We start from the raw sequence: 21,849 nt of genomic DNA on the forward strand, positions 1-21,849 counted from the left end.
ACCTGCCTAGTTAACCTAATTAACCTAGTCACTTCCCAACAAACACACAACGTTGCCTCAACGTAGCGACCTTCCTACAACGTTGTACCAACATTGTAAAAAGGTTGAGGATTCTACGTTGTTGCTAAAGGTTGTCACAACGATGTCATAAGGTTGCCATTTAAATATCATGAGGGTCGCATGCTTTAGGTTGTGCTTAGGTGGCGTGGACGACCACTGTACAACATTTACTGGTCACAGCTGAATCAGTTTAAATTTCAACAAGCCGTCGTCTCATTCATCAACGACCGAGGAGACGTGAGTATTGCTTTATTTCTTCTTGCTAAATAAGATACGTAAATCGTGACTATTTAAACAAACCTACGATTTCGACAACAATCTGTTCCAACATTACACACACACACACACACAAAAGCCGTAATTATTACGAGCGAGTAACATTTCGGCAATCCGTTAACGGACGGCAACAACATTAAAATCATTATGTTAAACCTCTCGATAAAACATTTCCTGATTATTTACCTACGCCTTGTCTTTAATCAAATGGACAATAATGTTTTTGAAGTTCAGTTTTCTCCTTATCCATCGTGATCAGTTAGTATGATACTTCATCACACGAGCCGACCCACTTTTTACAAAACACACAAAATAACTTTTGAAAACAAAACATCTCTGTGTAGATTGCGTCCCGTTAAAGGAACAGTTCACTCAAAAATGATATGTACTCACGAATTATTTGCCCTGTAAATAATAAGTGATTCCAAACCTTTAAGTTTCTTTATTCTGTTGAACACTAAAGACTGTAAGCATTTGCTTTCATAGTAGGAAAACACTATGGAATTAAATAGTTACAGATTTCCAGCTTTATTTAATATATCTTCTTTATTGTTTAGCAGAAAAAAAGCTAAATAAGTTTGCAACAAATAAAGGATGAGGCTAAAATGGCAGAATTGTCAGTTTTGGGTGAGCTATCCCTATAAGTTAAAGTATATAAATTAATGTTCATATGCCTAATTAATATAGATAGTAATTAATAGGTCTGCTAGTCTAAATTTCTATTTTGATTGGTCTTTTGATGTTTTATTTAAAACCCACTCTTTTCTTTGCTCAACAGGCTATTTTTACATGGAGGTAATCTTCTATTGATAATATCTGGATTTTGATTATGCGTAAGTTGCATAAAACTCTATTGTTTAACCACTCACTGTTGTTTTCAAATTACTCATGTAACTTGTCTTTCAAAATGTTTTCAGCTGTTGAATTCACCTCAGATCAGTGTTGCTGTAATTTCTGATCTATGGAAAGAAGAATTGGATGAGGTAAGAAGTATACTACTCTATTTACTATTAAAAGTAGTTATGTTACCTAAAACGGCATGTCCATAATGTGGAAAATAGATCATGCTTATGAAAAATTACTTCATTATTTTGTACTGTTATTGAAATGACACTAAGTTTAACATTCCATTTACAGCGAGCAACGCCACAACTACAGGGCCTGTTCTTTCTCTTCTCATAATTTAAGTGAGAATTCAGAGACTAACTCTGACTTCTGTTAACTCAAAACTGTTTTCACTGTATCTCTAAATTTATTTAATTGTATGTAATTTTGGTATATGATATATTATTAAAACATTAAAATAAAGTATAGGCTACATAATTACTCTGGAGATTTTATATGTAATGAAATTACAATAAATGTCTGAAACTTCAATAACTTGCTAGTCATAGTCATTTCCTGTGTAGTGCTGTTGTGTCAAGCTCTGATCTGTCCTCTCTTGTTCACTGCCTATTTTGACTTGTGTCTGCTGTGGATCTCTGAAGCTGGATTATCCGTTGAATTTGTTTCTTCCTCTGACTGCTTTCTCCATACCAACAACTACGACTGGTCTTCAGCTGCGCTCCCCGGTCTGCTGTATTCTCCAGTCCAGAGTTTCACTGCCCAGTGTTTGAATTTTAATTTATATATTTATTTATATATTTATTTACATTTTAATGATTTCTTGTTTACTTTTCTTGTTTGTGTTTGTTTACCCTTTAGTTTAATATATATATATATATATATATATATATATATATATATATATATATATATATATATATATATATATATATATATATATATAATAATCTAAACTTTATTTTATACTGTTTGCTTATAATTAGATACTGTATGTGTACTGTATGTATTAAATGTTGTGAAATATATAATAAAAAGTTTGATTATTAATTTGTGTGGCATTTTTACACTTTAAAGTTTACACATGCAGTTGTTAAATTAAATAGGAAAAATAAATGAACAATATTTCATATTAAGCAATACTAGAAAAGAATTGCTGCTTATTCTGTATTCTAGGCAGTATTGATAAACTGCCACAAAAAATATTAATACAAGTAGTAAGAACGCCGCCTCGCGGTTGCTGAATGTCGCACGACAACGTTGCTACAGCCTTCTCACGTCTTACATTTCTACGTTGTGACAATGTAGCGAGCACGTAAGCGGCAACGTTGTCTTTGAAAAAATACAACGTTGTGCAGACATTGCTACAACGTAAATGTGTTTGTTGGGTTTAAGCTTTATAGAAAAGTCTTGAAAAATATCTAGTCAAATATTATTTACTGTCATCATGGCAAAGATAATATAAATGAGTTATTAGAAATGAATTGTTACAACTATTATGTTTAGAAATGTGTTAAAAATCTTTTTTCCGTTTAACAGAACAAAAAAACAGGGGGGTCAATAATACAGGGTGGCTAATAATTCGGACTTCAACTGTATAAATATATTTATAAATAAATATATAATTATTTTATATTATAATTAATAATTATCATTATAATTATAATTATAATTATAATTATAATTATATTTATCTATTTATTTATTTATTTATTCATTTATTCATTTATTTGTTTATTTTTTCTTTACATTTTGTTTATAATGTTCTGTTGTTGTATATTTTCGCTTAAAAAAAAAAAAAAACATCAGTTATGGTCGTCTTCATCTTTTGAATGATGATGCCATTTATTACATATTTTGGAACCCCAGCCAGTGAAGACAAACGGTATTTAGGTGCTCTATAAAAAAAGGTCATGACAACACATGTTTTAAGTAACTTAATTTTAATGAGTTATTCAGGTTTCAACTAAATTCTTTAAGGTAATATGTTTAGTCAGTTTGATCGATGTACGTTGAGATGACCAGAAAAGTTTATTTGATTTAACTAAAAAATAAGGGCAGAAAGACGTTTCTTTTTTGCAATGTTTAGTTTAAAAATCAGTATTACATTGATTCATTCAATCTTATTTTCTACTCCTTCGGATATGTCCCTTTATTCATCGGGGATCACCACAGCAGAATGAACCACCACCTTATCCAGCTAATGTTTTACACAGCGGATGCCCTTTCAGCTACACCACTGCCAAGTTAGTTAATTAAATTCACCTATAGTGCATGTCTCTGGACTGTGTGGGAAATCAGAGCACAAGCATCCAAAGAAAAACCCACACCAACATAGAACATGCAAACTCAAACCAGCGACCTTCTTGCTTTGAGGTGGCAGTGCTAATCATTAAGCCATCGTGTCACCTTATTACGTAAATATATAAATAAAATACACATACTCTCATACAAATGAAAAGTTCTGAATGTTTTGCTCATTTGCATCATAAAAAGTGCATGGATTTGTTCAGTAAGTTGGTGTAAAATGTTTGACAAGTTCTGAGATTTGTACTTTGTGTAGCCTATTTTATAGTCTTTATTATTTTATATTTATGCATATAAAAATATTATTCTCTGGAAAAAAATTATTTAGACTGAAGAAATAGAGTCCAATATACAACCTTTACTGAATATAATCACAATATAGTATGGAGCACAAAACTAATTTTTTTTTTCCTCAAAAAACTTCATTTCCCACAATGCAATATTTCAGGACGTCGAGTTAAATGCCAGAGGATGACGCTGTACATGTGCAGCCTATAAATATTTAATTTGCTCTCACAAAACAAGTGTTCTATAAATTTATGTTCAGCTTTAGTCAATTCTCTTAGAAAAAGCTGAGTAATCAGTGTTGGAACATGTAAAACCTTCAAATAACGTTTGACCGTTTTTGAGGCGGGGTCCTCAAGTTATGGCATTCAACTAGTCCGGTGAGCTGAGCTGTCCCGAGCAGCAGCTCAAGTTTACACAAGAAGAGTAACTTTCATCGCTTGTCGGTAAAGTTTTGTCCGTGTGGAGCGATGCGGTGGAGTATGGAGGTGTTGAGAGCGTGTGTGGCGTGTTTGTCTGTGTGTGTCTCTTTGGCCAGCGCTTTCTCTCAGTCTTTGGACAGCGACTTTACGTTCACTCTGGCCGCGGGACGCAGAGAATGTTTCTTCCAGACGATGAAGAAAGACGCTTCACTGGAGATCGAGTACCAGGTACTCTCATTCTCAGCCTCTGCGTGTGCCTGACACTGATTATGATGATACACAACACAAATACTTGTTATTATATCGATTAAATGTAAATAGATATGAGGCAGTTTGAGTTTATGTACCAGACATGTTTATTACCAGAACGATTGATGACATTTTAAAATAAAAAAAGCTGTTTAATTGTCGTATTGTTGTGTCCCAAAATACAAATGATTAGTTTTTATAAATCTTAATACTTTGTCATTGTCCTTCAAACGACAAGCCATTTAAAAACCTTGTCAGGATGAAGTTTTTTATGCATTTAAACCAAATGCAATTATTAACATGGTCATTTATTATGTAAAATATTTTAATAAATACAGATAAACAATAAATATATTTGTAATAAAAACAACTCCCCCAATATTATATTTGTTATGCTGAATTACTATTATTAAATATTATTCACTCATTTTTAGATTTTTTCTCCACCAGAATGTAATATGTTTAATTGTATAAAATAACTTTTTCATTTATTCATTTTCTTGTTGGCTTAGTCCCTTTATTAAACCGGGATCACCACAGCGGAATGAACCGCCAACTTATCCAGCAAGTTTTTACGCTGCGGATGCCCTTCCTGCCGCAACCCATCTCTGGGAAATAAAATAACTTTTGAAAATTGTATTAAATGCAAACACCATCAAACAAGGAACGTCTCCCTCTTTTTAAAACAAAATGTGAAAATCTAAAAGGCAAAATTCTGTCAAAGTTTAATAATTTTAAAATAGAATTTAATATAATTTTAAGAATCTTATAATAGAAAATTATGTATTTATTTGTGCATTTTCACTTATCTTCTTTTTATTTGAAACACAGAAAGAAATATTTTTAGAGTTACACGTAGAGAGTTTATATTATTATTTATTTTATTATAGTTTATTCTGATCTATTATTATTTTTTGTTGAAAATATATAATATGATATATTGAATAATATGATATTGAATAATATGTGATAAATTGAATAAAATTATCTATTATTTATATTTTTATTTTATTATATGTATATATATTTTGTACCACTCCTACGACTACTGCTATTTACTGTGTCTTTTTATAATATATGTATGTTCTTTGGTTTTTAATGTAAACTTTATAAGCTTTGCCAATACATTTGTAACATTTGTCATGCCAATAAAGCAATTATTGAATTGTATTGAATTGAGAGAGTTATAGAATTTTTTAGATGTACAGTTGAAGCCATAATTATTAAACTGTGAAATTTTCTATTTTATAAATTTTTAAAGTCTTATTTCTTTTAGTTTAGCTGTAATAAAAGCAGTTTAATGTTTATTTTTATTTTTAAAGGTTAACTACAGAAATGCACCACTGTTGTCCAATGACTTGCCTAATTACCCTAACTTACCCTACCCTAACTTGCCTATATTTAAGTAGTAATTAAGCATTTAAATTGCACTTTAAGCTTAATACTAGTATCTTGCAAAATAGCCAGTAAATACTGTTTATCATCATCATGGCAATGAAATGAAAATGTTTTTAAAAAAAATCTTTTTTACTTTTTAAATAATTAGGATTTTACAGAAGGGGCTAATAATATGTTTTCAGCTCTCCATGCAGACTTGAGATTTTTCTCTCTTTTCCCCCACTGATTGTGAAACAAACTGTCCATTATGCTCTTAGATATGATTTTATGCAATGCAGTATGGCTAATTGAAATGATTCTTCAAGTTGTGACAGAGTTTAGAGAAGTGGCACAATGAAGCTAAAGGTCAGTTTTGACGAAGAGGATGTACCCAGAGGACTATTTCTGTAGACTTGTGTAAATGAAATCTCTTATTTGTCTCATACTCTCTCATAAAAAAAGGTACGGAAGCTTTCACTAGGGTGGTACCTTTTCAAAAGATACACATTTGTACTTAAAGGATCAATATTGGTACCTCAAAAGTATATATTAGTACCTAAAAATTTTAAGAGGAACACTTTTGTACTTTTTAGTGACAACTCGCGTATCTTTATTTCTGAGAGTGTAGCAAACTCAAATAAGGCTGGGTATTGATTCAGATCCCCCAATTTATTTGATTTTGATTCACAGGGTTTCTATTCCATTCTCGATTTGATTTCGATTCACAAGCATTTGATATGATTTGATTCTTGATTCATTTGGATTTTGATTCATAAGCTTTCAATTCTCTTTTCAATTTTTGATTTCAATTCAATTTCGAGTCACAAGCATTTGAATCGATTTTGATTTACAAGCTTTTGATTTAATTCAATTCTTGATTCAATGTGATTTTTTTTTTCACATGCTTTCAATTTTCGATTTCAATTCAATTTTCATTTACAACTATTTTATTCAATTCTGATTCTCAAGCTTTTGATTCAATTCGGCTTCAATTTGCAAGCATTTAGATTTTTTTCCCCAAGTAATCGACAATTTGATTCAATTCTTTATTCAATTAGATTTCGATCAACAAGCATTTGATTTTAATTTGATTAACAAGCCTTCTATTTTCGATTTCAATTGTGATTTTCTGGCATTTGATTAGATCCTGATTCTCAAGAGTTCGATTTGATTCAATTCTTGAATCAATTTGATTTCGATTCATAAGCTTTTAATTTAACTTCAATTCAGAAGCTTTCAATTCTTGATTTTAATTTAGTTTCCATTCATTAAGCTATTGAATTAATTTTGATTCACAAGCTTTCAGTTTTTGATTCAGTTCTATTCAGAATCTCAAGCTTTGAATTGATTCTCAATTTCGATAAAATGTTAATTAACAAGCATTTGATTTCGATTCACAAGCTTTGGATTTCATTTGATTCTTGTTTCTATTAATGCAATTAAATTTAATTTAAACAATATAGAAATTTTCAAAACTGAATAGGGTGAACATCATTTTACAAATATCTACAATATTTCACCTCAGCATGGCAAATTTCTAAGTTTTTGTTGTGTGACCTGCCGAGACAGATTTTTGCTTATTTTATTTATAAGAACTAAATTAATAATAATAATAATAATAATAATAATAATAATAATGATAATACAACAATAAAAGAATAAAATGTTACAATTAGAAATGTCAACACTAAAATATCTTCTCATTTAAAGTCCAAATATAAGCGTATAATAATATTTGTTATATTTTCATTTAACATTATAGCTGTAAGCTCAAACTTTCATATTGTGAAGTCAGAATCAGCGCTGATCTCTCATTAAGGGATATCTATGTGCAGGTTTTGGATGGAGCAAGTCTAGACGTGGACTTCCAGTTAAACTCACCCAGCGGCCACATCATAGCCTCTGACTACAGAAAATCTGACGGGGTTCATACGTGAGTTTTGCTTATAACACAGTTTAGTCAGAGTCATGAACTTTCTGCTCCTCAAATAGTAATGCGTGTGCTTTCTCTGTGACCTTTTGTCCTCAGTGTGGAAACAGAAGAGGGAGACTACATGTTCTGTTTTGATAACACATTCAGTGCGGTTTCGGAGAAAGTCATCTTCTTTGAGCTGATTTTGGACAATATGGGAGAGGACGAGGAATCGGAGGACTGGAAAGCGTATGTGCAGGGAGCAGATCTTCTGGACATGAAGCTGGAGGATATTATGGTAAGATCACACCCTTAGTTCAATTCATGTTTATTTCTATAGCGTATTTACGATGTAAATTGTGTCAAAGCAGCTTATCATAGAAGTTCTAGTAAATTGAAACGGTGTCAGTTCAGTTTTCAGAGTTAAAGTTTAGTTTAGTTCAATTCTGTGTGGTTTAAGTCCAAACACTGAAAAGCAAATCTGTTGATGCGCAGCTCCAGAAGTTTCAATGTGTTTACATGACAATAACTACATTAACATGGGCACATATAATCTGAATTTCCAAAAATCAGAGTGAGGGTTAATCGCAATATGATGGTTTTATGTCAGGAGTTTTTCCCCGTTTATATGCGATTTCCATTATTCATATCAATCCCTAAGAATTGTGGTTATTTTTCTCACCGCCATTATTTACACGCCTTATTTCAAAACACAACCGATGAAGTTAAGCATAGTTTACCTAAAAAAGAAAGTGCACTCACTGTTCACTCCCCCTCAAGTAATTGCAAACATAAGAGTTTCTTTCTTCTGTTAAACACAAAAGAGGATATTCTGAAGAATGCTGAAAACCTGTAACCATTGACTTGCATAGCAGGAAAAACAAATACTATGGAAGTCAATGGTGACAGGTAGGGCTGGGTGATTCCTTTGATTATTTTTTTTATTAATATTAATTCGTATTTACATTTTAAGACAATTTATTTATAATTTTTAAAACAGGAAAAGATTAAAAGATAATCGGGCCTAACTCAGCATGAATGCTGTTTTTCAGCAGGTTCCTGCTCTGCAGAACAAAAAAAAACAGACAGACATCTCATCCATCAACACAGTACAAACAATCACCAAACATATAAAGTAGAGAAAAGCAGGCTACTATCTCAGTGGCTACAGGGATAGTTGACCATCAGATGACGAGCATGGGATTTTTTTTTTTGTAAAGTCTCAGTGTTGGTATTGTTTTTAGATGTTGTGGGATCTCATTCCATGCTTTTGTGAATACATAAAAGAAAGATCTCTGTCCATAACATTTTTTTTAAAGCCGGTAATGGCGAACCTTCATTTGTTGCAGATCTGGTGGAACGATCTGTCCTTGTGTTAAGTTTTGGTACCAAAGCACAAACGGCTGCTGAGGTTGCGCTATTTAAAATTTTATAGGACAGTTTAATCCCTGTGTTCATAATGTAGTTTAGAAATGGTAAAGCATTAGAAAGTGATAGAGCAAAACAGTGATATGTCCATCCAGAAAGTGGATCTTATAGGCCCTATTATACAGTCTAGCTATTGGCTCCAAGATATTATTTGTCCACTTATCCAAGATATTATTAGTCCACTCTTTGTATTACGTTGCCTGACTTCCTGTCTGGGTTTCCACCTTGATTATAACAGACTGAACACAGGAAGACTTGACAGCCTAATTTAACCAAATACATGAAGTTAGGGACGCGTATCGCACAGCTAGTGCAAATACAAGCATTTAAGTGTCTTAAGTTGTGTATTTTTCTTTTGTTAATACCTTTCGTTTGATGTGCTGTGGTCCACTCTCTTACACTGCTCCAGCGCTGCCTGACGAGGGGATTTACATTCAGACTAATGCAATGATTAAAATGATACATGACTTCATGCTTTTTTAAGTCACATCTTTGTGGATTATGTCAAGACATATTCCCTTATCAAGTCGATAAACTCGATCTTTCAGCATGTATGAAGGACGTAAAAACCTGCCATTATAAAGACCGCGCTGATCTTAGTTTGGTTTGAACATAAGCAGAGGCGAGCAGCTGTAGTAGTGAAGTACAAGTAGTGGTGCAAATAAAAAAGAAAAATAGAATAAATACATATTTTTATATATTAGACTCACACCTGGTGCTTGTATTTGCAGCAGCTCCACGTCCACAACTTCACGTATTGGGTTAAATCAGGCTTTACAGTCTCAGTGTTCAGTCCCTTACTTCCACTATCTCTTTTTAAGAAAACGGCACCAGCATCACAACCTGTCATTCAGTCAGAAGAAGACAAAGTCAAAGCTGAGCTGACAGCCTTTTTGATGTCTCCAGATGTAGATTCAGACACAGACCCACTTCACTTGTGGAAGGCTAATTAGACAATCTTTCCCAGGCTCAGCCCACTTGCAAAAAATACCTCTGTATTCCTGCTACCAAGGCCCATACTGAGAGCAAGTTTAGTGCAGGTGGGAACATTATGACCTGTCACAGAGCATCTCTAAAGCCTGAAACAGTAGACAGATTGGTTGTCCTCTCAAAAAACCTGTTACAGCTACATGCAACTTATCAACAACATGCTTTGTTTACACGATGGTCTACAAAGTGTTTTTTTTTTGTTTTGTGGTGTTTTTATTTTTTATTGTTGTAAATTTGCTGAACTTTTTGAGTTGACTGATGTAATGTTTACTTTGGTTAATAGGGTTATTTTTTTACTATAAAATCAAAGCAGAAGTATTTATTGTTTATTTTAAATTGCACAATATTTACTGATAAAATATTTTGCAACAATATTTAACTCATGAATTTGTTTTACATTTATTTACACTTTGTTGACAAATTCATGTATGGCATGGCCATTAAAATACAATGTTCCTTAAATGTTTCCAATTTTTTTTTCAAGTTGCTCATAAAGAGAAAGTTACTTCAGTCATGTTGTTGTAATGTTTTAAGTTGACTAGTTACACAATAAAAATATCTAAATCATGAATTGGTCAAACTTTATCAAAAAAAAAAAAAAGATTTATTTATTTATTTTTTATTTTTTTGCCTTATCGCCCAGCCCTAGTCACAGGTTCATAGCATTTTTCAAAATGTCTCCTTTTGTGTTTAATAGAAGAAAGAAACTCGGAAAAAGTTTGAAACAAGTAAAGGATGAGCAAATGAATTTTCAGTTATTGTAAAAAATTAATGATTGAAAGAGAGAAGAGAACCCAGTCCAGGAGACCTGAAAACAAGCAGAATTTTTTATTGAGACATGTTGGTTAATCTGCAGTCATAGAGCGTCTTTAAGAAGTCCATGTGTCTGCAGCAGCTTATTGGAGGTCTGCAGTCTGCGAGTTTTATCACAAGTCTGAATTAAGACAAAGATGTCCTGTCTAAAATGTCTTCTTAGGAGGAGGGGAGATGGCTAAACAAAGCATGCAAATTAAGTATTAATATAATACATGATAACTGGCATATAGGTGTTCGAAACCAGCTACTGACCACACAAGTTAATCAACAAAAGGGCTTTCTTTGGCCTAAATCAAATCAAATCACTTTTATTGTCACATCATCAGCAGCATGTCTGCTATGATGAGTGCAAAGCTTTGGTGCTGGCTCCAGACAGTAAAAAAAACAGATAGTTCAAATACAACGACAGTGCAAAATACAGACAGTGCAAAATGCAGACAGTGCAAATACAACGACAATGTGAAATTGACAGTGATATGTACAATGAATAGATGTCCACATAGTTGTAGGCAGTATTGTTTCAAGTATGGATTGGTTAAAGTGCAGTGCATGCTACATATTGATGGTGTGCAGGGAGGGGTATGGAAGAGTCTGTGTGTTAAGTGTTCATCAGCCTGTTAGTCCTAGGGAAGAAGCTTTCCTTCAGTCGGCTGATGCGTGATCGGATGTCTGCCTGAGGATAGCAGAGAGAAAAGTCTATGGCTTGGATGGCTGGAGTCACTGATAATTCTCTTCACTTTCCTCATGCACCACCTGGTGTAAATGTCCTAGAGGGAGGAAAGCTCACCCCCTATTACGCGTCCAGCAGTTCGCACAATTCTATGAAGGCCTTTGCGATTGCTGCTGGTGCTATTTCCATACCAGGTCGTGATACAGCCAGACAGGATGCTTTCCACAGTGCAGGTGTAGAATGAGCGGAGGATGTGGGGGCTCATTCCACACCTCCTGAGAGAAAAGTATCACCCAAAGACAAAGGCAGAGTCGTTAAAAGCCTGCCCTGTAGCAATTGCATCACTTTGGCTTAGCCAGTTGTCAGAAAGAACGAAAGCATATAACTTTTCAGTTATATGTAGATTATTGTTCATTTGAAACTAGATTATATAAATTTATATTTCCTCAGTTTTAGGTGAACTACCTCTTTAAACTAGCTATTACTGACCGCTGTTTTAACTCATCGCAATGTAATGCAAAACATACTTGTATGGTTGTATTCCAAAATGAGATGTCAGTGCCAGCTAACTTTGTCTGCGCTTCGATCCTATTCTGTAGAGGGAAAGCTTCAGAATGTCACAGATATCATTCGTAAAGCTGTGGGAACTTGTTTGAGTCTAGAAGCCACCTTGAAAGGGGTTACCTTTCACCCTTACGCACACATGCACACTTTGTTCAGGAAGGAAATAAAGCAATTAAGACGTTTACATGCATGAATACTAACATCAAAATTTCTAAAAGTGCACTATTTTTTTTCATAAAAGTAATTTTTTCATACATATTATTAACAGAACATTTAGAAAAGAGGTGCTGGGTGATTTATATAATAATATATTAATTAATTGCATAATTATTTAATAATGCACAAAGATGAAAATTTCAAATTAAGCATACACTACCATTCAAAGCTTTTGGGTGTATATATATATATATATATATATATATATATATATATATATATATATATATTTTATTTATTTTTTATATTTTATATATATATATATATATATATATATATATATATATATATATATATATATATATATATATATATATATATATATATATATATATATATATATATAGCACTTTTCCTACATGCATATAAAACAATATACAATATATATATCCCTTATATATCTAAAAATAAACATGGATAAGACGTGGAGTTTTACCCAAAAAAAAATTCTTTAAACTTTCTATGTAGAATGGTTATGGTTTCCACAAAATAATTAAGCAGTAAAGTCATTTTTAACATTGATAATCATCCTATAAGCACAAAATCATCATATTAGAGTGATTTCTGAAGGATCATGATGACACTGACATGATCATGATGTAATGGACCATTTTGTGTGATGTGATTATGTCACTGGTTCATGAAGATTTCCTGCTTGTCAAACTACTTAACTTTACATAACTGTAAAAAAGCCAACTCAATCCTAACCTAATTGTTTAAACAGACATCAAAACATTAATTATTAATATGTGGATCTTATTGGATTCTTGGAAGCTATGGAAATTAAAAATATTAAACAGGAAATATGTCAGGATTGTTATTGTTTACATCCGTCAAAATGATATATACAACTTTTAATAACCGCAGAACTTTCAGGTGTCACAGAGTATACCAAAGAAATCACTTTCAAATGTGAAAATTACAGAGTATATTGCCTATGGAGATGTTTTAAATTCTGTTAATCGCTATAATCATCATCTAGAATTATCTTTATGTGAGAGGGATCTTTGTGAAAGGGTTTTTGAGAAATGCACAGCAGTAATCAGGAACAGCATGAAATACAAATAATGGGAAATCATTGGTCTAAAGGTGTGGTAAGTTTAACTATGGGTATGGAATGTGGGTTAGCAGGAATTGAATCATCCATATATGAATGAACGTCATGCAGACAATGAATATATTAGTCTTGTACTAGGGCTGGGCGATTAATCCAAAGCAATCTTCACAGGCATTTTGTGAGTGACACCGGTTGTAGTAAACCTCCAGCACGCATTTTCAGTTGGAGCAACATTTACTACACAGAGTCCTAGTCCACTGACAAGCTACGCAACATCACGTTCTAATAGAAAATCAATTTAATTGGATGATAATGAAATCAATAATAATTATGTGATAATGCCAGTAATGTACATACACTGAAAAAAATGGTTCAAAGATGATTTTTTTGGATTTATTACATTTTAAAGTTGTAAACTATTTATTTGGGCTGAATTTAAGCAAACAAATTACGTTGAACATTACTAAATGTAATTTTTTTGTTTAAATTCAACCCATATATATCGTATGCAACAATTTTGCAGAAATCATTTTTTGTCAGTGTAGCTTCTGAAATCTCTTTCACACTGCGTGCATAAGTACAGTAAAGGAGCACAGTTTTTTATTTTTTTTTAGATTACTGCTTCCATACAGACTTAGACTTCTGATTCATTTGCCTATGAGTAAATTACTTGGCATAAGAAATGGCCAAGCTATATGCGCTTCAAACTGGCATGTTCATGACTGCACATTAAAATGAAATGATAAAAGAAAATTTAAGTTTAAAAGTTTACAACATCAAGCAGCATAACCAGCTCTTTTGTATGCTCAAAGATGAGTAGAATTGAATGGACCATAAATCTTAACACATTGTAAATGTCTGCAACATTCTCATGGGAAAAATAAGGAAAATTCAGTTTTTTAGTCAGGGAGAGGTCTGGGTCATTTGGCTTAAGGCTGATTTATACTTCTGCATCAAGCGCACACGTATGCTATGGCGCGGACTACGCGTCTACGCACACCTCTCAAAAAATGTAACTACATGTTGCCACGATGCGTAGCGCAAGCGCTGTGATTGGTCGGCTTGGTATCGTTGACGAGTGGGGGTAGGACAGAGAGCCGCATGAGCTCGATGGAGCGATTGTTTACAAGTGTGGAGTCCCGTGGAGGAGCTCCGGATGGAAAGTTTTGTTTTGTTTACCTCATGGTTAAAGCTGTTGCACGTCCGCCTCAAAATGAGCGAGTCTGAGCTCCTTGTACATTAAGGAAGCGTTCAGAAAAAACAAAACACCAGCGAAGAAACTCGACACAGAGAAACATAAACACCTCCTGCCAACTAGCATTTCGGAAGTGTTAATGCAGACCAACAGAAACGGTGCGCTGAAGTATAAATGCACAGCTACGAGCGTTGCATTCCTGTTGGTCATGCCGATCACTTGACACAGAAGTAAAAACCAGGCTTTAGAGTGGGAACACGATGTGCTGTAAATGCTGAATGTGAAAATACCACATATAATAATATTTTTTTTTTACACTAAACTCACTTCATAACTTCAGCCGAGCGTTTAAAATAAATCCTTCTGTGATATGACTCCGTAATTGTGTGCTTATTAGTCACGTTGAACCAATAAAAGCAGTCATTCTTCTGCTTGTAATGGAATGCTTTTAGGATTTCCTTTTTTTTTATAGTGGGTGTATTGAGTTTCCACATAAGAGCGCCACCTGGGGTTTAATATAAAGATGTTTTAATTATTACTTTGATTTGTTAATGTTGCGTTTTTGTTCATTCATTAATTTTCTTTTCGGCTCAGTCCATTTATTAATCTGGGGTTGCCACGGCAGAATCGAGCCACGCAGCAGATGCCCTTCCAGCGGCAACCCATCTCGGGAAACATCCATGCACACTCATTCACACATACACTACGGACAAATTAGCTTATCCAATTCACCTATACCACATGTCATTGGACTGTGGGGGAAACCAGAGCACCTGGAGGAAACCCATGCGAACATGGAGAGAACATGCAAACTCCACACAGAAATGCCAACTGACCCAGCTGAGGCTCGAACCAGCGACCTTCTTGCTGTGAAGCGAACGTGCTACCCACTGCCTGCATTTTTGTTCAGTGTCTGTTCAAATAATTATTTTATTTTTATTACAAAGAGCTTTCCAAAATAGTTAGTTTCTTTGGTTTGTTATCTGCCAACTGTTTGATTAGAGTTACTAAAAACTGTAACGAAATATCTAAAAACTTAATACAAATGTGTTTACAGAAAAACTGAGCTAAATCTAACAAAACCATTAATGATTGAATGTTTAAAAATATAGAAATTAAATTCATTTAAAAATGCTAAACTACTCTATAATAACCTTGCTGCTAAGCCGACATTTTGTTTGAACTAAACCGGTGCAGATAACAAATCATGCCAACTAAACCCCCAGCATGCTGTGCAGCACAGGTGGTGTCAGTGTGACCCTGAGTGCTTGCGAAATGGCATAACTCTGACTGCAGTACACAAGCCAATATTAACAAACACATTTAGAGCTGTACCTTCTGTGTTAACAAGGCCTTTCAGGAAGAAACAGGAAGCTTTTGATTAAATTCGCATCTGCGCAGGAAATTGTGTGCTGGTGCTGGGTCAAAGTGTTTGAGCTGACTTTGTTTACCTGCCATTGTTTCAAAGTGGAGATTTAGATCAATTGCGGAGCAGTTCTTAGACGCATGTTTGTGGGACTCTTTAGGTCTCTACTTTTGATCCTGCAGACATAATAAAATTATTAGGTTTATTTTTTCGAAACAAAAACATTTATTTCTCTTCTCTTTGACCTTCAAAAACACAAAGACTTTTAAAGAGCGGTGGGAATTGCTGCAAAAGTTTGAGATTTATTCTGATTAGTTTTTTGTCCGTAATAACTTTGAGAATTAGCTAGACTCTGACTCTTGACTAGACTCTTGGGGTCTGTATGCATAGTATTTACGGGTATCTGTGAGGTATTTTATAAGTAGTCTCGTTAATTACATATACACTGCTTTCCTTGGTAAAATACACTAGTCAGCATTTGAAATGCTGTCTACTTTACAGTTATTACATGATCACAAATGATCAACCTTCCACCCCATTCACATAGGGCGTAAACGTCAATGCTTGACGGAGGACATGTCTGAAGTTAGGGCTGATGCGATCGTCATAGCATCATCAGCCAATGAAATTAGACTACAATTGGCTACTGTCTGAGCTGGGGTATTTGCATAAAGCGATCTGATTGGCTGACGCTCCTGTTGGTGCTTAAAAAGTTGAGAAATTCCCAACTTCCCAGTGAGCCACGATCCAGTTCAGCAGTGCTTGACACCATCCTTTCAAAATGAATAGGAAGCGTTGACGATGACGTCCCGTGTGTGAATCAGACGTTATATTATCACAGGCCTCACTTTATTCGTCTCCATGTATTGATTCTAGGGTTGGTGTTATTTAAATTATCGCCACTTGACAAATCATACATCTCTGGTTTTCACTGTACAGCTTTTATCAGCTCTTTATAATATGAGCAGGGTTCGTACGTGATGGAAAACCTGGACCTGAAGTCAAGGAATTTTAACACTGCTTTAAAGGCCTGGAAAAAAGAAAAGGTTTTGGAAAATTCGTGGAAACATCATTTACATTTAGTCATTTAGCAGATGTTTTTGTCCAAAGCGACTTAAGCTGTGGTCACACTAGAGCTTGTGCTTGCAAAATTCTGTCGTACATCGCTGCGAAAAGAGGCAGGGTTAAACAATATGATTAGACATCAATAAAAGTAAGGGATTGCTTCGTATTTTAAATGCTCTTCTATTGGTCTCACGCAGTCACCTGATGTGTTTTCGCAGGTAAGAATTCACCAAGATTGAACTTTTGAATGCAGTGAAATGCGAAACTTGCGAAACATGCAGTGAAATGCGCACATCCTTGGGTTTTGGTCTGCTGCATTCGCATGCCTATGAATGGAAGTCTATGGAGTGAAAAGTGCAGTGTGATCGTAGCTTAATAATAGAAGTAGTTTAACCTAATCTCAATAGTTTGTTAAACTAGTAATATTATCTGAAATTAGTGTTACAAATATCTGAATACAGAATGGAGGTTAGTTGTTTTAACTTTTCTTTTCTTGGTCAAAAACAGGCTCTCACATTATTAGTGCTGTGTAAGCATCATCTATTTTACATGGATTTAAAAGTACATTGAAACTATTGTGTGTTTTATGATATGCTGTAAAAAATATAAATGTTTCTTATGATTTACCACATATATGTAGACATTACATGAAACATTAGGTTATGAAAATTGACTTGAAAAACCTGAAAAAGTCATGAATTTTTGTTGTAAAAATTGTTGTAGAAACACGGACCAATTTTTGATGCCTAGTTACTTTTCACTCACCTTATTTAAGTGATGTAGTTTCAAACATTGCATTTCTTCCTTTAAATGGAAAAAAAAGTTCAGAAAGCTTGTGATTTTGGGTATTAATCTGAAGTTCCTAAGGTTTATCATGTAAGATTTATGCAAAATAAACATTAAAGTTTGTGTCTTGAATTAAGGAATAATTGATGATGGTTCATTATTGGAGTTATTTGAAACATAATGCACAGAGATGATGAGGCTGTTACTTGAGTGTGCGTTATTGTCTAATAATCCAGCACACCGGAGTCCATTATTCTGCTTAAAATATGGTTACCACACCTAAAGACACTGTTCAGATTTGATGTCGTGATGTTGTGGTTCTAGACATTTGTCTGTTTTTTGCTCCTGTGTGCAGTTTCTTACACATCTAATCTAAATCCTTTATTTTGTCTTAATCTGATTTTTAAAAGTTGTAGCTGTGAAATGACTCCAATCATGTGTAGTGTAGTGTAGTGATATTGAATTGTAATGTTGTTAAAACCTGCCTGGAGCTACTTTAGCTGTCAGATAATAATTGCACATCTTAGAATGCTCATCAGCCAATCAAAAAAAAGCAACAACAAAAAAATCATTTGTAAAATTCTAGTGTTTAGTTTAATGTGCTATTTAATTAGATTAACAAACAGAGGTTTGTTCTGTAGCCAATTGAGAAAAAAAAATCCTAAGGGGGCTAGTTATTACTTTTTTATTATGGTGGATGAAGCCAACATACTGTTATACAATACCACAAACTTATTCATCTTCTTCTTCGACTATTTTAAAAACTCATCTCCTTCTAGACCATTCATACTACAACCACCAAACTCACTCAAAACCTCCAAACTATACTCCATTAAGTTGCTATGTCTTTTCCAACTGATCTGACATACGGTTTTTTTAAATTGACCCGAAAATATTCTGTAAAGTCCCATTGACTTAACATTGGACCAAATTTTGTGACCTCATAACTTTGCACCAGACTGTCATACAGACTTAAGGTTAGGCTCATTTAACTCAGATTACCAATCTGCCAATCACTGATGTTCTATTAACTTACTAGCCACACCCTAGCAACCACTTACGGCACCCTAGCAACTGTCCCATAGACTTCCATTGTAAAAAAAAAAATCTGCCATTGACTTTACATTTGACATACTAACAACATACCAGTCCATACTAACATGCTAATCATACTAACAACATGCTAATTCAAACTAAATTCATGCTAACAACATGCTAGTTTATACAACAAACATGCTAACAACATGCTAATTCACACTAAGAGTGCTTTCACACTAACACTATTGGTCTGCACCCGGGTTCGCTTGACGTCAGAGTACGGTGCGTTTAGCTACTGTGAACGTGTCTTCTCAACTCGGGTGCGCAACCACATAAAACAACCTAGCAATGCTTTAGCGACTACTCGGAACACCCTGGCAACCAACTACCAACACCTCAGCAACCCTCTAGCAACACCTCAACAACTACCTGGAACACCCTAGCACCACTCAGAACATCTTAGCTACTGCCTAGCAACAACTAAGAACACCCTAACAACTGCCTAAGCAATACCCACTTAAAACACCCTAGCAACCACTCAGAACCCCCTATTAACAGCCTAGCAGAAACATGCCAATGCATACTAGAAACATGCTAACATATATTGAGTTATAACTGTTTCAAATGTCTCCAAAATGACTTCAATTATTAAAATGTTTATACTACTTCAACCTTTCACTCTAGGCTTTCTTAAGACACCATGAAGTTTGTCTACAAACTTTACTTTTCTAGGTATTATTAGTTTATTCCAAAACAAGCTGACGTAAATAAGACTTCATACTAGAGAAAGGAAATACTGTGGGGAAAGAGCTTATAAATGAACAAATATTAAATAAAGTGCTAATACTTTTGTCTATATAACCGTATATCCACCTAAATATTGCAATATAACTTTTGTCCAATATCGCTCATCCCTATTAACTACAAGCAAAGTTTTGAGCACCAGTAAAATATTAAGATTCACACGCTCTCTCTGTCTCTCTCTTCCTCCAGGACACCATCAACAATGTGAAATCTCGACTGGGAAAGAGTCTTCAGATCCAGACACTTCTGAGAGCATTTGAAGCCCGAGATCGCAACCTTCAGGAGAGCAACTACGAGCGGGTCAACCTGTGGTCCTGCACTAACGTCCTAGTCATGGTGATCGTATCCGGAGTCCAGGTTTACTTGCTCCGCAGCCTCTTTGAGGACAAGACGAAAACACGCACGTAACCAACTCTATAGCTACTGACTGAAAAACACACAGACACACACATCTAACTCTCTCTCTCTTTCTATATCCTATAAAATTCAGGTCCGTTTTGACCCCTCAAAGTGTCCTTGGACTGATACTGATTATAGCTGGAGTTTCTCATCCTGCAGTCTCTGTTATCTCTTTTGAAGACAATCATTTTTCTACTCGACTAAGCCGATGATATGAGAGATTGAGTCTCTAAACTGCTGCTATGTGGCCGATATAACTAGGAAATATATATATATTTTAGTTTTAATGATGTATCAGACTAACAGAGAACTAGTTTTGCATTGTTTTTGTTTGGAATGACATCATGTTTTAGAACTAGTTACTGAAATCTTCCAGGCACTGATATGGAGACACGTTTCATATTTTTGCGTCTGTGTTTATGATTATAGGATTGACTGTTTTGTACGTTAACCACCCCAGTGCCAATTCTCTCTCTCTCTCTCTCTCTCTCTCTCTCTCTCTCTCTGCTTTAGCCATCTGTTACTGATGATTATATGAGTTTAGACACGCCCAGTTGTAACAGATGCTGTGACCTCCCTTCTTTATAACGGTTTTTAATGGTTAACGACAATTGTTTTTTTGTTCAGGGCTATTAATTTATTTCTAAATGCATTAAAGATGTTCTGCTCGCTGTCATTTGTGTTTTATTTTTATTTTTGTCAAAAATGAAAAGGTGCTGCAACTGTAATCGTGAAAACAGCCTCATGAAATTCTGTGAAATAAATAAATGTATACAATTATTAAATAGTTTGGCATATTAGTTTATTATCAGGGAAGGCGCATCTTACTACTATTTTTTTCTGAAGCCCTTTGAAATGTACATGAGAAAATTATCAAATCTGGCACTTTTTTTTAAACTCTAATATACTTTGGGGTCTCTTGGGCTGATTTTATAGTGTCACCACAGAGTTAAATATCAATTTTTTAAAACATTTAAACGTTTTGAAACCCTTTTTTTTTTTAAAAAGGACATTCGGTTTACCTGATTACTCTCAAATGACATAAAAAATCTGCCCAATTATTAGTATTCAATGATTGTACGTGTGTGTGTGTGTTTGTGTTTGTTTGTGTTTGTTTTTGTTTGTTTTTGTTTGCTGCTTCGAAATTTGTGTGAGAACTTGCTTAGAAGATTTTGCATATGGATTTTGATATTCAGGATCTCTGCATCATTACTCTCTGATCACTTTGCATCATTAGTGAACTGAAACCACATATGATGTGCTTCATCAGAGCAGTGTCTAAAAATGAAATGTATATACAGTTGAAATTAGAATTATTAGCCCTGTTTACCCGCCCCCCCTCTTCCCCAAATCTGTTCAACAGAGAGCAATTTTTTTTCAACACATTTCTAAACATAATAGTTTTAATAACTCATTTCTAATAACTGATTTATTTTATTTTTGCCATGATGACAGTAATTATTAAAAAATAATATTACTATTGTAAAGCCAATCCTTATAAGTAAACTCCCCCAGACTCTTTTGCCCCCCTTCCCTCATACACCCCCACACTCTCCTCATAACTTACACTCCCCATAAACACTAACCCCCGGTTTCACAAACAAGGTTTGAAGCTAGTCAAGATTAAATTGCATGTTTGAGCTGTCTCAACTCAAAATAACTGGTGGAGAGATGTCTTAAAATATGTCAGTGTCATTTTTTTTTGTCTTCACGTGCACACTAGT

The 21,849-nt window shown here is 34.2% G+C and overlaps 1 protein-coding gene across 2 annotated transcripts; it reads left to right on the plus strand.

The window, feature by feature from the left end:
- Nucleotides 1-4,145: 4,145 nt before the first annotated feature.
- tmed5 (transmembrane p24 trafficking protein 5) lies at nucleotides 4,146-20,801 on the plus strand. 2 transcript variants are annotated; one of them, XM_073932224.1, is made up of 5 exons: nucleotides 4,146-4,421; nucleotides 7,655-7,752; nucleotides 7,849-8,029; nucleotides 19,916-20,126; nucleotides 20,217-20,801. In XM_073932224.1, the coding sequence occupies exons 1-5, from the start codon at nucleotides 4,242-4,244 to the stop codon at nucleotides 20,225-20,227; spliced, it is 681 nt and encodes a 226-aa protein (XP_073788325.1). In that variant the 5' UTR covers nucleotides 4,146-4,241; the 3' UTR covers nucleotides 20,228-20,801. The 2 variants fall into 2 exon arrangements, with proteins under 2 accessions (XP_073788325.1, NP_956697.1); NM_200403.1 differs by having other exon boundaries at nucleotides 4,223-4,421; nucleotides 19,916-20,796.
- The last annotated feature ends 1,048 nt before the right edge of the window (nucleotides 20,802-21,849 follow it).

Source organism: Danio rerio, chromosome 20 (assembly GCF_049306965.1).
Source record: "Danio rerio strain Tuebingen ecotype United States chromosome 20, GRCz12tu, whole genome shotgun sequence".
NCBI lineage: Eukaryota > Metazoa > Chordata > Actinopteri > Cypriniformes > Danionidae > Danio > Danio rerio.

Excerpts from the sequence above, each read along its gene's own strand:
- tmed5 (XM_073932224.1), top strand. The coding sequence starts at position 4,242 with ATGCGGTGGAGTATGGAGGTGTTGAGAGCGTGTGTGGCGTGTTTGTCT. Across the intron at positions 4,422-7,654 it reads CACTGGAGATCGAGTACCAG|GTTTTGGATGGAGCAAGTCT; the intron begins GTACTCTCATTC and ends ATCTATGTGCAG. Across the intron at positions 7,753-7,848 it reads AAATCTGACGGGGTTCATAC|TGTGGAAACAGAAGAGGGAG; the intron begins GTGAGTTTTGCT and ends TTTTGTCCTCAG.